Source organism: Eptatretus burgeri, chromosome 8, assembly GCF_056783735.1.
Source record: "Eptatretus burgeri isolate ZD-2024b chromosome 8, Ebu_testis_v1, whole genome shotgun sequence".
NCBI lineage: Eukaryota > Metazoa > Chordata > Myxini > Myxiniformes > Myxinidae > Eptatretus > Eptatretus burgeri.
Genome location: NC_140968.1, coordinates 66,930,219 through 66,957,134, shown reverse-complemented (window position 1 = coordinate 66,957,134; position 26,916 = coordinate 66,930,219). Strand labels below are relative to the sequence as shown.

Sequence of the window (26,916 nt, the reverse complement as noted above, 5' to 3'; positions counted from 1 at the left end):
GGTGATGCGATGGTGGCGAGTTGTGACGGTAAAGGTCGTGGCGGTTGTGGTGAAGCGGTGGTTGTGGTCGGTGGTTGATGTTGTGGTTGTGATCATGGCGGTTGGTCCAAAATAAAGATAGTAAAAGAAAGCGGGCTATCCTGAAGAGTCGCAGCACGTATAAATGACATGTATTCCCACTAGACAACGGGTTCGGGCCTAACTACACATGTACTTACCGAGATACCTCACCTAAGGGACCTGAATGGTGGTTTGCGAATCTGGTAACCACAACAATATATATATATATATATATATATATATATATATATATATATATATGCACATACATATATATATATGCACATACATATATATATATATATATATATATATATATATATATATATATATATATATATACATACACATATATATATATATATATATATATATATATATATATATATATATATATATGCACATACATATATATATATATATATATATGCACATATATATGCACATACATTATATATATATATATATATATATATATGCATATATATATATATATATATATATATATATATATATATATATATATATATGCACATACATATATATATATATGCATATATATATATATATATATATATATGCACATATATATATATATATATATATATATATATATATATGCACATATATATATATATATATATATATATATATATATATGCACATACATATATATATATATATATATATATATATATATATATATATATGCACATACATATATTTAATGGGTTTCTATATCAATATATATATATATATATATGTATATATATATATATGCACATACATATATATATATATATATATATATGCACATACATATATATATATATATATATATATATATATATGCACATATATATATATATATATATATATATATATATATGCACATACATATATATATATATATATATATATATATATATATATGCACATACATATATATATATATATATATATATATATATATATATATATATATATATATATATATGCACATACATATATATATATATATATATATATATATATATATATATATATATATATATGCACATACATATATATATATATATATATATATATATATATATATATATATATATATATATATATATATATATATGCACATACATATATATATATATATATATATATATATATATATATATATATGCACATACATATATATATATATATATATATATGCACATACATATATATATATATATATATATATATATATATATATATATATATATATATATATATACATATATATATATATATATATATATATATATATATATATATACATATATATATATATATATATATATATATATATATATATATATATATATATATGCACATACATATATATATATATATATATATATATATATATATATATATATGCACATATATATTATATATATATATATATATATATATATATATATATATATGCACATACATATATATATATATATATATATATATATATATATATATATATATATATATATATGCACATACATATATATATATATATATATATATATATATATATATATATATATATATATATATATATATATATATATATATATATATATATATATATATGCACATACATATATATATATATATATATATATATATATATATATATATATATATATATATGCACATACATATATATATATATATATATATATATATATATATATATATATATATATATATATATATATATATATATATATATATATATATACATACATATATATATATATATATATATATATATATATATATATATATATATATATGCACATACATATATATATATATATATATTGTTGCGGTCTTCGCGCCCGCCGGCGTGCGACGGCCACGTAACTCGAATCGCGGCACGTCGCCCACCGGACGGACAATCCAGTCGTGACCCTCTCGGACTAACGCCGGGAACCAGTCACGGGTGGACCCTTCGGTCTCACCGCGATCGAGCCAATCAGCCCCCGCGTGGGATAGGGTTGCTCGCCAAATTCGAACTACCTAAGTACCCACGCGGAGGGTAGACCGGGCGATCGCACCTCGCCGCAGGTCGACTTCGGACACGGGCCACTTAAGCGACCCGTTCCGTACTATCAGAATAACCGAGCGGTGTTATCGTCGACCTCGACGGTTCGATTAATTATCGGGCGTATTCAGCCCACTACCAACCCTTTACGTGAAGCAAGATGGGGATTCAAAGAAAGAAATGACGAAGCGAAGCGGGAAACAGTTCAACAATAAAGCACATTTATTCTCGGCACACGGGAAGCACACAAATACAATTCCACCAAATGCACACAAAAAAAGAAAACACAATTCCATTTACACAAAAAGCAAACATAAAAGTGAAAACACAGTGCAGAGCTAATACCGACTACCGAGCACACGGCAACACTTATACAATTCTACTTCACAGACGGCGCCGACAACACATACCCAAAACCAAGGGAAAAGAAATACCCTCAAGAATGAGGTAGGCCTGGGGCCGAGACCAGGTCGGGCCTACCCGTCTGGTGATGAGACGCGGAGCGGCGATGGCCCCGCAACCCGCGGGCCTCGTGGACAGTGCCTGGCAGGGGGTGGGAACGGGGCCCCCTTGGTCGCACTATCTCAGCGCGGGGGGAAACAGGAGGGGGTTGCTGATGCTCGGGGTATAGAGGATCTTTATTATGTGCGACGAGCGTCTCCACCTCGGCCAGGTCGCGCTGCCGGCCTCCCTCGGGTGCAGCTTCCTGCACGACGCGAGCACCCCCTCGTCTGGTGTCGCCGCCTTTCCACAGCTCCGTCCCCTCCGTTCCGACTCCAACGCACACGACGAGCAGCTCCACCGCCCGCGAAGTCTTGACCCTCTGCTTCCGACTCTCCTCTTCTTGACTCTCCGTTCTCGTTCTGCTGACTCTCCCTCGTTCTCTCTTGCGACTCTCCGACCCCCTCGTTCTCGTTCTGCTGACTCTTTCGCTCCGACTTTTACGACTCCTTTGACTGACGAACACCGTCCTTTTATCCCCCCGTAACTTCGCCTTTGACCCCCTCCCTTGACCTTTCAACTCGCTCCCCATTGGCCCGAGAAAAAGTGGGCGTGAAGGCTTTTGATCCACAAATTTGCATATATCGATCGCCCTGGGGGCGGGGCCACCTCGCCCTCGCTCACCGATTGGACGGCAAAAAGTGGGCGTGTGTCGTTTTGGATCCGTTTTTGAAGCAGAAAATCCGTGATTTTGTACACGCTGTTCAACGTGCGCCCTACACGAGTCCAGCATCGGTGCCCATGAGTGGCGCGAGATGACGGTGATGCGATGGTGGCGAGTTGCGACGGTAAAGGTCATGGCGGTTGTGGTGAAGCGGCGTTGTGGTTGGTGGTTGTTGTTGTGGTTGTGATGGTGGCGATTGGTCCAAAATAAAGATAGTAAAAGAAAAACGGCTATCCTGAAGAGTCGCAGCACGTATAAATGACATGTATTCCCACTAGACAACGGGTTTGGGCCTAACTACACATGCACTTACCGAGATACCTCACCTAAGGGACCTGAATGGTGGTTTGCGAATCTGGTAACCACAACAATATATATATATATATATATATATATATATATATATATATATATATATATATATATATATATATATGCACATACATATATATATATATATATATATATATATGCACATACATATATATATATATATATATATATATATGCACATACATATATATATATATATATATATATGCACATACATATATATATATATATATATATATATATATATATATATATATATATATGCACATACATATATATATATATATATATATGCACATACATATATATATATATATATATATATATATATATATATATATATATATATACATACATATATATATATATATGCACATACATATACATATATATATATATATATGCACATACATATATATATATATATGCACATACATATATATATATATATGCACATACATATATATATATATATGCACATACATATATATATATATATATATATATATATATATATATATATATATATATATATATATATATATATATATATATATATATATATATATATATGCACATACATATATATATATATATATATATGCACATACATATATATATATATATATGCACATATATATATATATATATATATATATATATATATATATATATATATATGCACATACATATATATATATATATATATATATATATATATATATATATATATATATATATATATATATATATATATATATATATATGCACATACATATATATATATATATATATATACACATACATATATATATATATATATATATATATATATATATATATATATATATATATATATATATATGCACATACATATATATATATATATATATATATATATATATATATATATATATATATATATATATATGCACATACATATATATATATATATATATATATATATATATATATATATGCACATACATATATATATATATATATACATATATATATATATATATATGCACATACATATATATATATATATATATATATATATATATATATATATATATATATATATATATATATATATATATATATATATATATATATATATATATATATATATATGCACATACATATATATATATATATATATATATATATATATATATATATATGCACATATATATATATATATGCACATATATATATATATATATATATATATATATATATATATATATATATATATATGCACATACATATATATATATATGTATATATATATATATATATATATATATATATATATATATATATATATATATATATATATATATATATATATATATATATATATATATATATATATATATATATATATATATATATATATATATATATATATATATATATATATATATATATATATATATATATATATATATATATATATATATATATATATGCACATACATATATATATATATATATATATATATATATATATATATATATATGCACATACATATATATATATATATATATATATATATATATATATATATATATATATATATATATATATATATATATATATATATATATATATATATATATATATATATATATATATATATGCACATACATATATATATATATATATATATATATATATATATATATATATATATGCACATACATATATATATATATATATATATATATATATATATATATATATATATATATATATATATATATATATATATATATATATATATATATATATATATATATATATATATATATATATATATATATATATATGCACATACATATATATATATATATATATATATATATATATATATATATATATATATATATATATATATATATATATATATATATATATATATATATATATATATATATATATATATATATATATATATATATATATATATATATATATGCACATTACATATATATATATATATATATATATATATATATATATATATATATATATATATATATATATATATATATATATATATATATATATATATATATATATATATATATATATACATACATATATATATATATGCACATACATATATATATATATATATATATATATGCACATACATATATATATATATATATATATATATATATATATATATATATATATATGCACATATATATATATATATATATATATATATATATATATATATATATATATATATATATATATATGCACATATATATATATATATATATATATATATATATATATATATATGCACATACATACATATATATATATATATATATATATATATATATATATATATATATATATACATATATATATATATATATATATATATATATATATATATATATATATACATATATATATATATATATATATATATATATATATATATATATATATATATATATATATATATATATATATATATATATATATATATATATATATATATATATATATATATATATGCACATACATACATATATATATATATATATATATATATATATATATATATATATATATATATACATACATATATATATATATATATATATATATATATATATATATATATATATATATATATATATATATATATATATATATGCACATACATATATATATATATATATATATATATATATATATATATATATATATATATATATATATATATATATATATATATATATATATATATATATATATATATATATATATATATATATATATATATATATATATATATATATATATATATATATATATATATATATATATATATATATATATATATATATATATATATATATATATATACATATATATATATATATATATACATATATATATATATATATACATACATATATATATATATATATATATATATATATATATATATATACATACATATATATATATATATACATATATATATATATATATATATATATACATACATATATATATATATATACATATATATATATACATACATATATATATATATATATATATATATATATATATATATATATATATATATATGCACATACATACATATATATATATATATATATATATATATATATATATATATATATATATATATATATATACATATATATATATATATATATATATATATATATATATATATGCACATACATATATATATATATATATATATGCACATACATATATATATATATATATATGCACATATATACATATATATATATATATATATGCACATACATATATATATATATATATGCACATATATATATATATATATATATATATATATATATATATATATATATATGCACATACATATATATATATATGCACATACATATATATATATATATATATATATATATATATATATATGCACATACATATATATATATATATATATATATATATATATATATATATATATATATATATATATATATATATATGCACATACATATATATATATATATATATATATATATATATATGCACATACATATATATATATATATATATATATATATATATATATATATATATATATATATGCACATATATATATATATATATATATATATATATATATATATATATATATATATATATATATATGCACATACATATATATATATATGCACATACATATATATATATATATATATATATATATATATATGCACATACATATATATATATATGCACATACATATATATATATATATATATATATATATATATATATATATGCACATACATATATATATATATATATATATATATATATATATATATATATATATATATATATATATATATATATATATATATATATATATATATATATATATATATATATATATATATATATATATATATATATATATATATATATATATATATATATATATATATATATATATATATATATACATATATATATATATATATATATATATATATATATATATATATGCACATACATATATATATATATATATATATATATATATATATATGCACATACATATATATATATATATATATATATATATATATATACATATATATATATATATATATATATATATATATATATATATGCACATACATATATATGCACATATTGCCTTGTGGACAGCAACCTCAAGAGGGATATCTCTACACAGAATGCCATTAAGAACTACAGAGTTCATAGAACACCTTTCCCCACCATGCTGTCTTGAGAAACAACAACATGGGCAGGGTCTATGAGCAGCAAATTAGATTGGTCATGATGACATAAAATGCCGTAATATTTTTTCCAAGTACTGCTAAACAGAAGTGTTTTGAAAGCGCAAAAAGGTGATTTACATTCTGCAGTGTTCAGGTATATAATTCAATTTAAATAAAATAAATATTTTAAAGGTTATAGAAAAAAAAAATCCAGAAGTTGATGCAGCATCTTTTACATCAAATCATTTAACACGTTACATTAGTTATCCGTGCCTGTTATTTGTGTCCTTTATGACGTCCTTAAAAACAGTACGTTTCCTGTTTGGAATTATTTTGAATTTTGTTTGACTGCCAGGCAGGCAGGCAGAGTAAAATTTTTGTTTTATCTTACTCCTCCTTGTGCATGTGCAATCAAATTCAGAGCCAAAGTACTGCAGTTTCGTTTTCTGATTCATCTTCCCATTTGTGTTCAAAATGTAACATTAAATTGAAACTAAATTGTTCCTCGATATTCAACTGACGTTTGTAGACAGAAGGACAGAGAGACAGAAGTGAACCAATTGTTTCACCACACTTTTTGCTTCATGTTTGTGGGGTAACAACACTGTTTCTGTGCTATCGATGAAATTAAATAACCATTCAAGAAGTTGGCACTGAATACCATATATCAAATAGCTTGGAAAGTAACGTAAAGAAAGACAGTGTTGAAAAATTACCCCTGTATGGGGGTGATGGTGATCTCTATAATACCACAAGTTCTCAATGTTCAGTTCAGGTAACCGTGAAACAGTCAAAACTAACCGTTTAGATTGAAATAGTTCACAGAGATACACAAGGATAATACTAATAATCCGGGAAAAAATATGTCGTTGGGTATCGCTCATCGACCTCTACCCACATACCAAATTTCATCAAGATTGAAAGTAAAAAGTTTTCTTTGTACCAGAAGGTGTTTTTGACCATCTTCCAAGTTACGTGGTGGCCAAACGGGACGAAAATTCAAAAATCTGTCCGGTTAGATACAAGATAATATTTTTTACTATCATAATCAATAAACAGTTGCTGAATATCTTGTAGAATGGCAGACAAGATAGGTTTTGAAAATGGTGATTTTTATAACTTACGTGACCTCGTGACCTTGACCCTGACCTTGACCCCGGACAAAAGTTATATCATTGTGCAACACTCATCGACCTCTACCCACATACTAAGTTTCATTAAGATTGGAAAGAAAATTTGTTGACGGACGTATGGACGGACATTTGATCCGGCTTTATTAGGTCATCTCGGTAGAGATGACCTAAAAAGCTCGACCTTGATATCTCATTTGAGATTTAGTGCATTTATTCATTGTTGGTTGAATGAGGAAACATGTCCATGCTGGAATAACTATGGTGAAAGTTCAACTAATGATCAGAAATTGGAGAATTGGAAAAGAGATCATGCCTTATAAAGGCCCTGTCACACCTTGACGTTTTAGCCAGCATTTGGCAAGGTATCAAAATGTATGCAAAACGCTGGCGTACGCTGAACTATTGATGTTTTTTTTTTCTAGTTTTGGACGTATTCATATCGAGTTGGACATATGCATAACGTATTAGTAACGTACACAGAACGTTTCAATCACATATAGATAACTTGTACCAACGAGTGCTGAGCGTGTTGTCGGCGTTCACAACCTATGCCCAACGATAGTCTAACTTATGCAAAGCGCGCAGCAGCATATCGCCGACGATCATGTGGTGTAGCCTATTAAAAGGCTGTGGCTCGACGATTCAAATCATAACCGCACTCGACATCGAAGTGTCAAGCCGCTGTCACACCTTGACGATTTGTTAGCGTATGCCGACGTATGAAAAATTTGCCGAATACGCTGGCACATGTTGAATACGTTATGGGTAAGTTTTGTATATGTTAAGAGCACGTTGAAGCACGCTGGCATAACTTGTAGTACGCCAAGTACGTCGACAAATTTTAAGCATGTTGAAAATTTTTCGACGTATCCATCGTATGACGCACACATTCTGCATACACTGGCATAAGTTGAAGGCACGTTACGCAATCGTTGCCACACGTCGATACACGTTACTTGTAAGTTACTCTTAAGTCGAAACACGTCGAGGTAATGTTTAGCGTACCCGAAACTTATTTCTAACCTATGAGTAACGTGCTTTGAACCTATGTGTAACGTATCTCCAACGCATATTGACGTATGTAGATGTATTTGACGTCTTCCGGACGACCACAGAACTTACTGAATGTGTTACTAACTTACAGCTACCGTATAATGACGTATTGGCAGCGTTTAGGGGAATTGGTATATAAAAATGGGGTTCACACAGGAGGAACCCGTCAGTGTTCTAGACTCCATGGTTTTTTTTTTCTGCGGTATGACGGTGATGTTGACACTTCGATTTCTAGTGCGGTTATGGTTTAAATCATTGAGCAGCAGCCTATTAATTCTATTATATTATAACCGCACGAGAAATCGAAGTGTCAACATCACTGTCATGCCGAAGAAAAAAAAAATAAAAAAAACTATGGAGTCTGAAACACTGACGCTAAACATTACCTCGATGTGTTTCGACTTATGAGTAATTTACAAGTAACGTGTGTCGACGTGTGTCAACGATCGCGTAACGTGCCTACAACTTATGGCCAGTGTATGCAGAACATGCGAGTCATACGCTGGTATATGTCAAAAATTTTCAAGCATGGAAAATTTGTCGACGAGCTCGGCGTACTACGACATATGCCAGCGTACTACGACATATGCCAGCGTGCTCTTAACGTATACAAACTTACCCATAACGTATTCGACGTGTGCTAGCGTTTTAGACAAATTTTCATACGTCGGCATACGCTGGCTAAATCATCAAGGTGTGACAGGGCCTTAAGGACCGCAGCAATGATATATAAGGGAGATTTTTGACTAGTCTGTTGTTGAGTGGTTCAGACTTGAAACCCTTCTTGTGAATTGGAGTACCGTCTACAATTTTTCAAGGGGAAGGTGGGAGACCATCAGAAAAAGAGCTGGAGAAGAGTGGGGAAAGAGAGGATAGAGCTGAAGCATAGATTTTAAAATTACAGTGCCAATGCCACCAGGAGCAGTTACAAAGAAGGTGGAAAGATTTACTGGGAACATTTCAACTTTCGTGGGAGAGAGGTCGACATGTTGCATGGAGCAGTGTGCTCTGGAGGAATGGGTGGGTAGGGGAATGGTGGGATTGAGAACATAGTCCTTGTCAATAAAGACAATGGTGAGATATTTAGCTTTCCCCCCAAAGTTGTGTTTAACATGGCTCCTTCATACTTTAGGAGTGAAAGTACACAAGGGGATTGGTGCACCAGAGACAGATCTGACCAGCTTCCAACTGGCTTTGGAGGATGGTGAGATGCTTACGAGTTTTGACTCCAGGTGAGCTTGATGTTGGGCTCTGACTCATAAAAAACGGAAACACACTGGTTGTGGGATATGCATAGTAACTATAGGTTCCCATCAGTTTATTTTCTTTTTTTGTTTCTGGATACCTTGTCGAGGCTCGTATGAGAGCAAACACACAACACACATCAATGGGGGCATGAGACAAGAGGGGCTGGAGTGGGAAGGACAAAACAGTGAAGAACAGCGACAGTCGATGTATGGAAGGGAGAGGGATGGGGCGGGGAACATGGGGTATACAAGATGGACATTACAGGAACTTTCAGGAAGGAAAGCAGGGAATTTGAAGGAGGTGGGCTTGGGTGGATTATTGGGGGGTAGAAAGATCGAGGATTTGGATGGGAGACGATAAGAGGTGGTCGTGAACAGCCGTTTTGAAGGCCTGGAGGGAAGAATGGGATTGAATAGAATAAGGGAGTTTATTCCAAAGGTGGGAAAAAAGTGGAATTAAAGAGTGAAAGTGAGCAGTGATTCGTGATTTGGGTAGTTTTACCAAAGGGGGTTGTTGGCGGACCTTGAGACCATGCGGAAATATGGTGGGGACAAATCGCAGACAGAGTGGAAGGGGGGGTGAGACGGTGAAGACAGAAAGACCACTGACCTGCCTGCTATGAGAGAGTGAGAGGCCAAAAGACTCCGCCTTATCGCAGGAGATACCAATGATCCGAAATGCCTTGGTTTCCACAGCATGAAGCCGAGAAAGGTGAGAGGCAGGAGCACCAGCCCGTGGGGGAGCAGTACTCCATCAGGCTGCGGACGAAAGCTTTGTATGTGGTCAGGGGCTTAGGTGGGTCGAGGAAGGACTTTGCACGACGGAGGATTCCCAGTCAGCGACTGGCTTTGGAGGCGAGGTTGGAAATGTGGAAGGCCAGTTGGCTTTGGAGGCTAGTTGAGTTTGCTTTTGGGATATAAAACAAGCTGCTTTGAAGGAGAGAAAGTATTTTGTTGAGGAAAGCATAGCAGGAAAGTTGATGTCATGAGCCAATGGAGCAGTCTATTAAGGAGAAGGCAGATTTCAGACCAGACCAGTCTGCCTTGATGAACTGCATATCAGAGCCTTTCCAACTCTCAAAAGACTACCACGAAGATAAATTTTCAAGAAAGCATAATCAGAAGAGTCAAGACATTGGAGTTGTTAAACAAGCCAAACATGATTTGACATGACCAAATATAGCAATGAATGCCATTGGGAGAGATGCAAGTTAAAAAAAAAAAGAGACAGATTGAGTAATGGCAGCTGTTTCATAAAAGGCCTTTGCTGCAATACCATGAAACGTACTTTGAAGACTAATGCTAATTTTATGGTCTTAAGGTTCTTTGGGTTAAGGGTATGGGGGTCTTAAGGGTCTTTGAGGTCTTTTAGGGTCTTAAAGGTCTCAAGGGGCTTGAAAGGTCGAAGGGAGTCTCAACAGTATAAAGGGTCAAAGGGTTTTCAAAGGTCTAAGAGGTTTCAACAGTCGAAAGGGTCGAAGGTTTAAAAGTTATATTCCAAAAGTACGTAATTAATAGTACGTGCAGGCAAGGTGCAACTGACGTTCAAACAGGACGTAAGTAATGGACATATGGTCACACGGCTTCATGCACAATCGGAGTCTTAAGGGTCTTTGGGGTCTCAAGAGACTTTGAGGACTAAAGTGTCCTCAAGGTCTTCAGGATCTTTGAGGTCTTAAAGAGTCTTAGGGGTATTGAGGGCCTTTGCGATGTTGAAGGGTCTTAGGGATCTTTGGGGTCTTTAAAGGCTGAAAATACCCTTTTTCAGGGGAGTGGGAGGAGAATGGGTGAGGTGGGAGTTCGGAGGTGGGTGGGAAAAGGGTGGGGTGGGGTGGGAATCCGGAGGGAGGAGAAGAGGTGGAGTGGGAGTTCGGATGGAGGAAGGTGGGGTGGGAGAAGGTAGGGGAAGGGGTGAGGTGGGATGTGAGAGGGGAAGAGGTGGGAGGAGGGACCTGGGCTACCCTCGAAGAGGACAAAAATGGAGCCCTTCCCTTCCTAGACACACTCGAAATAAGAGATCCCAAAGGAACTCTGAAGGTCACAATGTACAGAAAGCCTACACACACTGACTGCAACCTCAACTTCGATTCCTGTCATCCATTGGAGCACAAAAGATCGGTGGTACACACCCTCTTTAAAAGAGCATGTGAGATACCATCCACCAATGAAGACAAAATGAGAGAAGTGGACCATCTCCAGAGTATTTTCAGGGAGAACAATTACCCGGACAGCTTGCTACCAAAAAGAATGATTATATACATGGCGCACACATCAGGCTGGGACTGAAAGAACAACCCAGGGGTTTTTGTGTTATGCCTTTTATCACAGAGGATCAGCAGAGTATTGAAAGCGACAGGAGTGAGAGTAAGTTTAGAACCAGTCTTCACTCCCAAGAAAGCCCTTATGAAGGTGAAGGACAAGCTACCGAGGAAGGACAGGGCAGGGGTGGTGTATGCAATACCCTGTGGTTGTGGAGCCGAGTATGTGGGAGAGACAGGGAGGACCTTAGGCCAGCGTATTGCTGAACACCGCAAGGCCTTTGAGTGCAATTATCCAAACAGGTCTGCCATTGCCAAACATGGGCTTAAGGCAGGACACACACCTTTATGGGATAGGGTTATGGTGAGCATTTTGGGTTCGACCCAAGAACTTTGGAAGACGGATTCTGAAAGCTTAGGGTGCAGACGAAACAGTCACATCGATCACACAGGAGGTGGTGGATTTACCGTTAGCTTTTGGACCACTCTTGCATAAACACACCGGGGAATCCCGGACATTGCATGAGGATTTCACATAGTTCATCACTCGGCTGTTCTGCTAGGACTAACCCCACCCCCTCCCCCAAACATCACACACCACCCTCTTTCCCGCACATGGCCACACTTGCCAATTATAATAATACTGGTGCGAATTTATTTATTACATGCTTTTAACAGAACGTTCATGACACCTGATCGTGTTTACTTGCAATGACAGTGACCGATTATTTCCTCATGTTGTCTGAAATGTTGTTTTTGTTTCAGCGCGTACCTCATGTTACCAAGGTACCTCATGTTATCGCAAATGAAAGCGCGTGCGCACGTGCGCACAGAAGATTATTTTGTCCAATCATGCACGGGTGAAGAAAAACTCTGTGTGACTTAGTGCATCAGCAGGGATCATCGACTCTCTATGCTGACACAATCGTAGAAAGTGTGTCCTAACGGACATTTCCAATTATAGTCCACTTCAGCTGTGATTTTGGCACACACACACACACACACACACACACACACACACACACACACACACACACACACACACACACACACACACACACACACACACACACACACACACACACACACACACACACCCTTGCTTAGCAGGGTGACACATTTCACTCCTTTTTGCAATACAGTATTGTATTGCAATTTCAGGAGTACATAGCTGTATGTTAACATTTATCGGCACCAAAATATATTGCAGCCCTCTCACGGCAATCTCAGTTCTTCTCCTCTTCAGTGGAGCAAATTATATCCTGTGCCAACATTTGTCAGCAAGGCAAAAGTTTGCAGTCTTGCTTGAATACCCTGCAACAGTGTAGATTAATTAAAGGTTTTGAATGGAGACAGTGATCAAGGCAATGTTTCCTTTGCACTCTACCAATGTTCAGTGATATACAGAAATAGACAGCCATACAAAGTGGGGGCCTGTGCTGTCTGTAATTCATGATGTCTCTTCTCCATTCATCATGGTTAGAAGGAACTTGCCTCACACTGAGAAGAAGAAAAGAAAGATGTTGAAGGAAATCATCATAATATACCATGCTCTATATAAAGTGTCAGTTCCACCAAAGAAGTTTCTTGGCGAGAGCTTCAGTGTTGGACGAGTCACTACTCCACCACAATGACGAAAGAAAAAGGAGGAAAAATAGGAGGGAGTTGAAGAGGAAGTGGAAGAGGAAAAAGACGAGCATTCAGTGCCTCATCCTTCATTGGTTTTTTTTTTCTCATAAGTTAACAACAGGCTGCTCTGGATGGTATTCAGACTTGGGTTCTAATATGCGAGGTTAGCATACAACAAAGCAATGCATTCTGACCAATATTGTTATTGGTCTACATCAATGACCTTTGTTGTTTCCCTGGAAAATACTCTGTACCATGACTATCTCTATATTTTTCTGATAACTGCATCATATAGACATCTGACAAGCAGGTTTATCGAATATCCCTATCTGCAGATCTGGAAAAAAAAATGTCTATGCGACATCCAGCAGTATTGGATCAGAAATGGCATTTGGTCGCCAGTGCCGGCATGCGTTTGGACCAGTATGCTATGCGATTGGTAAATTATTTCAAAATGTGTTTAAACAAGGAAAAGTCAAAATTTCTCACTGTGTCACTCCATAAAGAATCCCCCAGTCTACTTATATGGGCAACTGTTGAAGAAGTGCAGTCTCTTTCATTCCTATGGCTTTGGCAAGCTCTCTCTACATGGTAGCCTCTAACGTGGGCCAATGCATTTGTAACACTGCAGAGTCAATTCCATTCTGAGCTATCCACGGCGCATCAATGTTGTACAACGCTTTCATGTAAAGTGCCCATGGGGGCACAGCTTTACACTCTGAGCTAGAGCAGCTTCTCATCTCACTCCCAACCAGGCCGTTGAAACAAAGGCTCTTTAAAATATGAGAATCTTCAAATTATGGAGGCTCAATCACATTGTCTGAATCTCATCATCCAAAGACAGCGGACTTTCAATTCTCCACCACCACTGTTGTGGTCACCCACCTTCTCTTCTCTCAACCCCATCCTCAGTCCCAACCCAGTTTGCACATGTTCTTCCTGAAACCCACACAAAGTTATTATTCTCTAGTCAAAGCTTTATGCTCACCTCCATTCCCTTCACACTTTTCTCTCATCTGAAGAACTCATTCTCTGTTGTCTTGTGTTCTCCCCCCCCTCCCCCCCTACCCCCTCCAATCCTTCAAAACTGCCTACCATCACATTCCTGAGCTCTTCTACTTTTGCTCAACCTCTACTTCTGTTCCTCCATGCCACTCCCCTTCCTATACTGGAGTGCATCAGTGAGTTTTTGTCTGCCTGCTCTCCTCTACCCCCTGTCAGTCTGTTAACCTACCATCTATCGTTTACCTCTTCAATCAGCCTCAACTTCTATGGAGGAAAAGAAGAAGAGGTAACTTTTGACATGTTGCAAATTTTAATCGTGAATCTTTTCCTCTTAATCCTTTGTTTACCGATGGGACTTTCAAGTCCAACACACCATTCATTTCAACGGAAACCGCTACTTGCTTTTACCTACCAGTGTGAAATTTCTCCAACATATAGCTGACAATTAACACAAACAACTTGCAACAGATTATACCCATTACATCCCCTGGTTATCAAAATCTCATTTGTGATAAGCCAATAGAAAGGTTTTCCACCTACTATATGTACTTATGTTGTATGGTGTTAAATAAAGGGTTAAGTACGTTTTAGTACATTCATCTTATCAAATTCATCTTAACGAGAATAGAATGAAAGAGTGGAATTCTTATCAAGTTAATCTATACTGCAAATGTACAATGATGAATAAGTCCTTGAATAATTTTCTTTAAACAGTGGTACAAGCAGGGCATTGAGACTTAAGTACAAAATCATTGCACATGCATATATAGTGGAATCAGGCTTTTGAAGGTGATATAGGTTAGAATAGCTTGGTGAGCAGACATAGATATAGCACTTGCCAAAATAAGACAGGATGTCAGTAGGAAGGTGAGAAAGTCACAGAACAGGGCAGAAAGCCAGTAGGCGAATGGTGAAGCACCACTGACAAACTGCAGATGTTTTGCCTTGCTTGTATGTTCAGCCACCAGTAGAAGAGAAAACGAACTTGCAAGTGTTGCCAGGCCATACATAAGGTTGAAAGCAATAGCAAAACCATTGCTGCCCCTGTTGGAAGGCAGACAAAGTTGAACAACATTTGTGGAATTTTTTACTTAAGAGTTAAATCAAAAACAAACACACATGGACACAAATATACAATTATCATATATGTGTCCATCAGCATAGACAAACATATTTCTGAATATATGGAAAGAAAAATTAGACTGAGTTCTGCCATAATAATTTGCCTACTTGCTATTGATACTATTTGCCTAATGAGAGAGAGGAAGAGAGATGGACAGACAGATAGATAGTCTGAATAATTTCTTCAGCTTACTGACTGCCTGATTCAATAGCCATCCGGATCACCAGCTGATCATTCCACAAATTCAGAACCTCTTTGAACGACGAGGCCACAACCTCATTGTATCCAAAGGTCATCAAAAACAGCAGGGAGTGAGAGAGATTTGAAGAGCCCCTTCCAGTTGTACAACACCTTGAGATGGACAAAACGTATGTACATACAATGCTGTGCAAAAGACCGGCATTTTCCAGTTTTTCTACTCTGATGAATAAGGAAACCAAAACTTTGTTTTCAGTGTAACCCTAACCTTTATGAATAAGGAAATCGAATTCAAATATATATTGATTTTAACTAATCATGAGAATGTCCACCCTTTTCCTTCAAAACCTGCATTGCAATTATTCAAGGGACATTTTAAAATAATTTTGTTGTAAACTCTTGTGGAATGGTGTTCCACGCTTCTTCAAAGATCACCGAAGTTGCTGGGATTCTTTCTTACTTTTGTTTTTTTGTCTAAATAGTCTCACACAGCTTCAATTATATTGAGATCTGGGCGTTGAGGGGGGGGGCATTCCATGCATTGAATGACTCCAATTTCCTCTTTCTTTTGCAAAGAAGTTTTAATTATTTCAGCTTTTTTTTTGTAGACCTTGTCGAGGCTCGTAACAATGTAATCGCTAATTTCAGTGCAAAATTAGCAATCTGTGTGGGCAGCAAGATAAGTCAAAACAAATCTATAACAAGAAAAAGAGCAATCAGAGATTGCAGACCCTCACTAGCACTTGTTTTTATTTATTTATTTTTTTAATACATTGCCGAGGCTTGTAGGAGAGCTAACACACAACGCACAACAAGGGGGGGCATGAGACAAGAGGGGCGGGAGTGGGAAGGACAAAACAGTGGGGAACAGAGACATTCGGAGATCTGTGGAAGGGAGAGGGTTGGGACGGGGAACATGGGAATACAAAATGGACATTACAGGGACTTTCAGGAAGGAAAGCAGGGAATTTGAAGGGAGTGGGCTTGGGTGGATTATCTGGGTTAGAAATGATCGAGGATTTGGATGGGGGATGATAAGAGGTGGTGGTGAACAGCTGTTTTGAAGGCCTGGAGGGAAGAATGGGATTGAATGGAGTGAGGGAGTTTATTCCAAAGGCAGGAAAAAAGAGGAATGAAAGAGTGAAGGTGAGCAGTGATTCGTGATTTTGGTAGTTTTACCAGAAGGGGGTTGTTGGCGGACCGGGGGGTTGTTGATCCACAACTGAAATGTTAGACATCTTTTTTTAGGCTAACAATTAATCCTGACAGATCTGTATTCTGCAGTTTGAAGCTGAGTGTTTTAGATCATTAACTTGCTGTAAGATGAAGTTTGAACCAATAAATCTTGCACCACTGGAGATAGCATGGTGGATTAAAATTTGTTTGTACCTTGCTCAGTAATCCAACACCAATTGAGAAGATGCACCCCCAAACTTGAATTGAACCTCCTCGATGCTTAATTGATGGCTTTTCACGCAAGGCTCTTGAGACGTTTCAGTTTTTCACCATCTCACATACTGCCTTCAATAACTCAAACTTTGACTCATTTATGCAAAGCACCTTTTTACCATTGTTCCAAAATCAAATTTTTGTATTCTTGTGCATATTCTAACCTTTTAGTCTTGTTCCCCTTCCTGAACAGAGGTTTCTTTTTTGACTACAACACATCCTTTAAGTGCTGATTTCAAAAGTGACCTTCCTACTGTTTATGGATGGACAATGATACCTGATCCTTCTGCCAGTTCAGTTATCAATTCAATGCTCGTCTTCTCTCTACTCGTTAAGGATATTATCTTCAAGTGTTACTCATCATTGTCAGACAGCTTTTTGGGTTTTCCAGTATTGGGCTTGTCAGTTCCAGATGAAGTTTCTCTGTACTTGAAGATTTTGCTTTGGATACCACACCTTGAAAATTGATTGATGAAAGATATTCCACTCAATGCTTTCCATTCTTCTGCAGCAACTCAATGTTTTTCCTTCTTTGTACAGAAACATAATTCTATGGTGATCTACCACTGAAATGTTAGACATCTTTTTTTCGGCAAACAATTAATCCTGACAAATCTGTATTCTGCAGTTCGAAATGGGCTTTTAGCTTCATGGATGTGTAAAGAGGAACAACTAATGTTAATGATGAGCAACACCTGACAATGAGTCATCATTTAGATTTGATTGCTAAATGTGATGGATTAGCTACTACAACACTTCATATTAGCTACTCACGGGTGGTTGACTACGAGTTGTGATCACAGCTTTTTGAAGATTTTGATCAATATGAATTAAAGATTGCGAAATGAAAAGTTTGGTTTCGACTCACCCAAACTAAGCTGTATTAATCACAGTTAATATTGTTACAATAGTACAAAACACTAGTGGATGCTTTGAGTAAATTTTTATGCTCAAAACATCCATATGTTGTAACTCCAGAATGTGTCTAAGACTTTTGCACAGCAGTGTGTGTACAGTATGATATACATATGTATGTAATGTGTGTGTGTGTGTGTGTGTGTATATGTGTGTATATGTGTGTGTGTATGTGTGTGTGTATGTGTGTGTGTATGTGTGTGTGTATGTGTGTGTGTATGTGTGTGTGTATGTGTTTGTATGTGTGTGTATGTGTGTGTATGTGTGTGTGTGTATATATATATATATATATATATATATATATATATATATATATATATATATATATATATATATATATATATATATATATATATATATATATATATATATATGCCTGGTGTTGGCGCAGTGGTTCGGGCAGCGGCTTGGGACCCAAAAAGTCCTGAGTTCAAGCCCCGTTGGGCCACTGAATATATATATTGCATATGTGTGTGTATATGTATACATATATGTGTATGTATATATACACATTTATATGTATATACCAAGTCGTATAACACCAGGGGGTTGACTCAGCCTGTCATCCTTCTGAGGTCGGTGAAATGAGTACCAGTGTACTGGGCCGGTGTATACCCCGGTTAAAATAGGTGTACCAGATCCCTGTGTCGTAAGATGCGACCAGGGTTGCGTCAGGAAGGGCATCCGGCGTAAAACATGTGGCAAATCACTATGCGGATCATATGGATGATCCGCTGTGGCGACCCCGAACGGGAGCAGCCGAAACAAGTAGAAGAAGATATATATATATATATATATATATATATATATATATATATATATATATATATATATATGTATATATGTGTATATATATATATATATTATATGTATGGATGTATGTATATATCCATCCATTGGGACCATACTCTGTACAGAGCGTCAGTGCTGCCAAAGCAGTTTCCTTGGCTATTGGGCACAATCCTGGATGGGTCGCCACTCCGACGCAGGATACTCGAATGACTCGGTTATCCCAGCAAGTTGGTACTCATTTTGCCAACCTCGGAAGGATGGCAGGCTGAGTCAACCCCCTGGTGAAGTAATTCAACGGGCAACGAGGGTTGAACTCAGGACCCTTGGATATATATATATATATATATAGATGTATGTATAGATATATATATATATATATATATATATATATATATATATATATACACACATACATATACACACACATATATATGCACACATACTGTACATTACCCCTCCAGCCCATCCCCCAAATTACCATTTTTACCCTTCCTGAGAATTTACTTCTGTATCCATCTTGTTCATCCTCTGACTCCTCCCTGACCACTCATTCTTACCCGCATAGCTTATTTATCTGTCTCTGTCTATTTTGTCCCTCGGCCCTACTGTTTGTGTCCCCTCCCCCCTTTCTTTGTTGTTCCTTATTTTCTGTTGCATTCTGATCCGGTTTTTATTCTCGCTCTTCCACAAGCTTTAGCTTTGCATTAAAAAAATACGTGAGTCGCTGTTTTATATATATATATATATATATATATATATATATATATATATATATATATATATATATATATATATATATATATATATATATGGTGTGTATATGTATATACACACATACACTATATCCACTCAATTAAATATCCACAGACCCTAAAATGACAGACAAGCAGTTTTGTAGGTCCTAGGTCATGATGCAAGAGCTTGTACAGGTGTTAATTTCATTTTCCATTACAAAACAAGTGATTTGAAACTCGTCTTTTCAAAATACTGGTGCAGGTTATTTTAGTGCAGGTTATTTAAGCCACCCAATTTATCAGTGTCTCAACTCAATCCTGATACTCACTGAATATAGTTGCGAAAAGTGACAATGACAACAACCACAGCATGCTGCATATGAATAAATAATCCAAGCATACTTCACATCATAAAGTGTACCAAAGCAGGAATCTTATTTGTGGAATTCATGAAGAATGTATTACAAAAAAGCATGTACATCTGGAATTCATCATTGAGTTGTTCAGAATCACTTGGAGGCAGGGGATGGTTTGTGACCATCAGGGAAAATGTAGGCCCAGCAAGGAGTCGGAGGATTGCGTTCTCAAGGACCAGCAGAGCTGTGGCCGGTGTATGGTATGCCTGGTTGTTGAATAGGGCCGTACACTCTGTGTGGTTTGTAGCGTCCTCATGGAAAACAGCTGCCACCAGGTATCGATGGTTGAAAGTTCCACCTTGTTTTTTGGCTTCACTCTTTAGATAGTCAATCATACGAACTGTACACATACACACCATTAGATTAGTCTTGTTTGACATTACACCAAGAAACATCATCAAAGGATATCTTTTGTGATTGAAAATGATACTTATGTGCAACTCTAAATCACCGTCTGTGAACTTGGCCTCTGTGTTGATATCAAATGCTGTTGTTGAGGAATTGTGGAATTGAGCAGAAAATTCCTGACTGAGATGTTCTGCAAGCCCAGAGCCCAAAGAATCCACACCATAGGAGACCACGTTTGAGCCATACTTCTCCAGTGCCATACCGAGTGCTGGCTGCTGGTTAGTAATTGGCATCAGTTCAATGACCAACAAAGACATAAGTGTAAATATTAATGGAACGGCGATCTGAGCGACCAGAACTAGCAAGTGACGTGGAGTGTAGAGTAAACGCTTCCTCGTCAGCGCGACAAATTGCTGAGCCCAAAGTGAAACCTGCTCAACACATGCGGAATAAAAACAAAGAACAATGATTTTTCATTAAAAATAAATAAATAAACAATGCTGCATTAGAGGGGCAATCTATTCAAATGATAACATCGAAGTCGTGATTAATCATGAAATAGTTTTCAAATTTGTATGCAAGTTCAAACCACTGCAACCAAGGCAAGCATGCAATCACAAATTTTATGAAACTAATTTGCCAAATATTCTTCCTCTGCAACAAATGTTATGTGAAAAACAAGACAGAGCAATTAATAATGCAGAGCCTCACTGGAGTATATAGATTACAGTAGATCTGAGAACCAGTACAGACTCTCACTCACTCAGTGACAGTATCGTTACAATAGCTTTTTGTGTTCCTTCTGGAATGTGCGAGGTTAATAAGTCAACCAATAAATTCCCACATCCTATGTATCAAAAAAAAAATCCGTAATGGTTCTTATGTAGTAAACATTAACCTGTCTAATCATTAATAATAATAATAATAATAATAATAATAATAATACTACCATTCCTTTCACACCATAAAGGTGCATCGGGCTGCCAAGGCAGTTTCATTGGCAAGGAATGCAGTCCTGGACAGATCACCACTCTGACACAGGTTACCCCAAATGGTTAATGCCCTAGTACACTGGGACTCATTTTTCCAACCTCAAAAGGATGACAGGCTAAGTCAACCCCACCTGGTGTTAATTCAACAGCGAAAAAGGAGCTCAAACTCAGGATCCTTATGTCCCAAGCCAGCCACCTGAACTGCTAAACCAACAGCAGGCTTTGTCTAATCATTATTGTTGATTAATTTAGATGTGAACTCGTAGGCCTCACAGCATACCTCAAAACACACGTGCTACGAGCAAACACATGCTCAGGAACAGGTGTGGATAACTTTGATATAATACACATTCATGGTACAAAATCTCGTGATGCTCAACTTAAATGTAAACATTTATGATTATCTTAGAGAACTTTCTCGAACTGTGCTTAAGGCCGATTGGGGTGCAACATTAAAGTGGGCTGCCTGGATTAAAGTGGGCTGCCTGGACACTGGATTAAAGTTGGTCTGTGTGTGGACTCAGGATTCCGATGTCTTACATTTCCATAAGGAACGAGCACAACTCAATCTTTGAGGGTTCACTGCAAAGAGACCACGACTATTTAAGTTCAGATTGGCTGTTGTGATGCCAAAACAAGCCAATGGCTCTTTAAGGTGTATCTCAACCTGAGGTGTACAAGACCATTAGCTTGGCCAGCTATGGGAGAAGGTGGTCTTTTTGCATGATATCAAGACACAACGGAACATGGAAAGAGTGCTTGGCAGAGGGATTGATTTTTGCATGCGTTTGCATTTAGCATTCACTGCATATGGTAGTTATGGGCAAAAGCCCACAACGGCTATGGGGAGGGAAGGCCAGAGGGACACAACACGTGACGTTGACGGATCAGATTGCAAGAGCCAGAATAAAATGCCTCAATACAAAAGACTGACACCAGTACTGACACAGAGACCGATTACAAAACCCTCTCCCCCTCCTTTTTGGACCGAGTGCAGCTCATCATCAAAAAAGTAAGTCTTTTTAAAGTAAGCTAACAACATAGCATCGAGGTAGGATACCTGCTGTAGAGTTGCCTAATCTAGACTTGATCCCTAATGGAACATCACCTAACAACAAATTATAATTCTATTGGGCACACTCCGACACTTCGACAAGCAGGATGTTGCATCATAGAGCACACCATCTTTGGAAGGGTGTGTTAAGCAGACTGTCCTATTTACGAGCAACTTGCATATGGACAATAACTATGGGGTCCTCTAAAAAGGTACGCAATATTTTTTCCATATCTACAATAACTGCCTCAAAATTATATAGAAAACGTCAGCTGCATGACTGATGATGATGATGATGATGATGATGATGATGATGATGGTGCCAGAAGGTAGATTAACATTCGAATTAAAGGAGCTACAGATGGTATCAACCTCCGCAGCATGAATATGGATAAACAAATAGCTTGAAAGGAAGAACCGAACACAAACGTGAATGCCTGCATGATTCACGTCAAAGGGCAAGTGCACACACCTCAAGGTTATCCTACCGAAACACACACACACACACACACACACACACACACACACACACACACACACACACACACACACACACACACACAATCCAATTTTTCTTGCATAAAATTGATTGTAGGATATATTCATCCATCCAGTGGGACCATACTCTGTGCAGAGCATTGGTGTTGCCTAAGCAGTCTCCTTTGCTCTTGGGCACAATCCTGGACAGGTCACCACCCCGACACAGAATACCAGTAAGGTGCCACTCATTTTGCTGACCTCAGAAGGATGACAGGCTGAGTTGACCCCACCTGGTATTAATTCAACAGCCAAGGGGGATTTGAACTCAGGACCATAGAATCCCAAGCCCACCACTCTAGCCATTAAGCCAACACCAGGCATGTAGGATATATGCAGTTATCAAAATCACAATTTCTTCATTTGATCATTATTCAAACACATTGGAGTGTACAGATATGAATTTATTGATTCATCTTAAATTTGGAATCTTGTATTTTGCCCTCTCTTAAGTTTGGAGGGTCATGGTGATTACATTTGTCACACGTGCTCATCCTGCAACCCATACCTTAATTATGTCTGGTGTTGGCTTAATGGTTAGGGTGGTGGGCTTGGGATCCTAGGATCCCGAGTTCAAATCCTACTCACCGTTACCAGGTGGTTAATTAATACCAGGTGGCGTTGACTCAGCCTGTCATCCTTCTGATGACGGCAAAATCTGCACCAGCTTGCTGGGATGATTGAGCGATCTGAATATCCTGTGTTGAAGTGGTGACCTGTCCAGGATTGTGCCCAATAGCCAAGGAGACTTCTTTGGCAGCACGAACGCTCTGTACAGAGTATGGTCCAGATGGATGGTTACCTTAATTACAATTCCCAATTCTCAGCTTGCTGCTCACCTTCCTTATTTTGTCTTCCCTTTTCCCCCATTTGTTGAATGAATAGCTTCCCCGAGTCCCATATAATATTGTTGTGGTTCTGGGAACCGCATCCGTCCAAAGCAATAGCAACCATCATACAGCGGTCCCTAGACAGTTATTCCATTAATATATGTTCACATAGTTCCTTCCCTTTTGTCTAGCGGGACAATGGGACAGTGCGTTGTGTGGATCTCATAGCGAGGTCCGTTTACACCACTCCAACTTCATTTCTACTCTTCTTTTCTGCTTATTCCTGAGGTAAATCGGAATTTGGGTCCTCGCGGAGGCCAACACGTGCAGCACGTGCCGCGGCCGGGGAGGGGAATAGGAGAGCCGTGACAAAACCACACGAGCATCGACAGCGCAGCTGCGAGGATACAGCGATACCCTCGAAGGAACCTCTGCCGCAAGCTCGAGATGATCGTCTGACGTTTCCAATGATCTGGGATGAGATTGCTGGTTGCATTGAAAAGGCATACGAACGAATATCTCTTAAAGCGGCTGCACGGATGTTGTTTTTCACAACACAGAAACAAATGACCCAATATCGGCGAGAGTGTGGCTGGCAGCTTGGTGCCAATAATAGAAAAACAACAACGATGCCACGTTGTGCAGGACACAACTGTGCAAGATACGGGCGACGCATTCTTTTCAACCCATTTCTGGATACAATTATATCGGCATCCTCTTTTCCCTCCATTTCTCCATCTGATACTCATATCTATATTCTTTTTCATTCCAAACCTCCAACTAATTATTATATCCGATCGTTCCCCTCAATTCCTGACACAGATCAGGGTTGGACCCGCACACACGACAGCAGAATCAGGTGAACGCGAGTGCTGACCACATGGGCCATGGCAGATCCGCGCGTACTGTACGAAACATGCTCGATGGCAGTCAGACCCGTGCTTAGTTCGTGACACCTTATCGTACAAAGCAGGGCACGGATGGCACACAACACCGCGAAAACGATAGCAGATACGGGTGAACGTGTACATGGCCACGTGTTCCATGGTGGGTCCGCATGTACTGTACGGAACGTGCTCGATCGCGGGCAAACTCGTTCGCAGCCGTGATACCTTATCAACGCCCAGAGCAGGGCACGAATGGCACACACCTTGTTCTGGTCTGTGCATGGGTTTACCGTAACACCTAACCGTCAGTCCTAGCTGGCGGCCGCGGGTGTTCCCCACGGACGG

At 35.1% G+C, this 26,916-nt stretch overlaps 2 protein-coding genes across 7 annotated transcripts in view; one reads left to right on the top strand and one right to left on the bottom strand.

Annotated features, from left to right (window-relative positions):
• The window catches only part of LOC147021942 (phospholipid-transporting ATPase ABCA3-like), a 197,600-nt gene that overhangs the window by 80,754 nt on the left and 89,930 nt on the right, over nt 1–26,916 (bottom strand). For all 6 annotated transcript variants that reach the window (XR_015060999.1, XR_015061000.1, XM_085892392.1 and 3 more), the window contains 3 exons: nt 22,375–22,702; nt 21,987–22,263; nt 17,136–17,340 (listed from right to left, as the gene is read on the bottom strand). Coding sequence is in view for 4 of the 6 variants with exons in the window: in XM_085892392.1 (XP_085748518.1) it covers nt 17,136–17,340; nt 21,987–22,263; nt 22,375–22,702 (810 nt within the window). In the remaining 2 variants the exon portion in view is untranslated. The remainder of the gene's footprint in view (nt 1–17,135; nt 17,341–21,986; nt 22,264–22,374; nt 22,703–26,916) is intronic.
• LOC147021943 (uncharacterized) overlaps nt 1–26,916 on the top strand; it is a 250,567-nt gene that overhangs the window by 187,369 nt on the left and 36,282 nt on the right. The window lies entirely within an intron of this gene.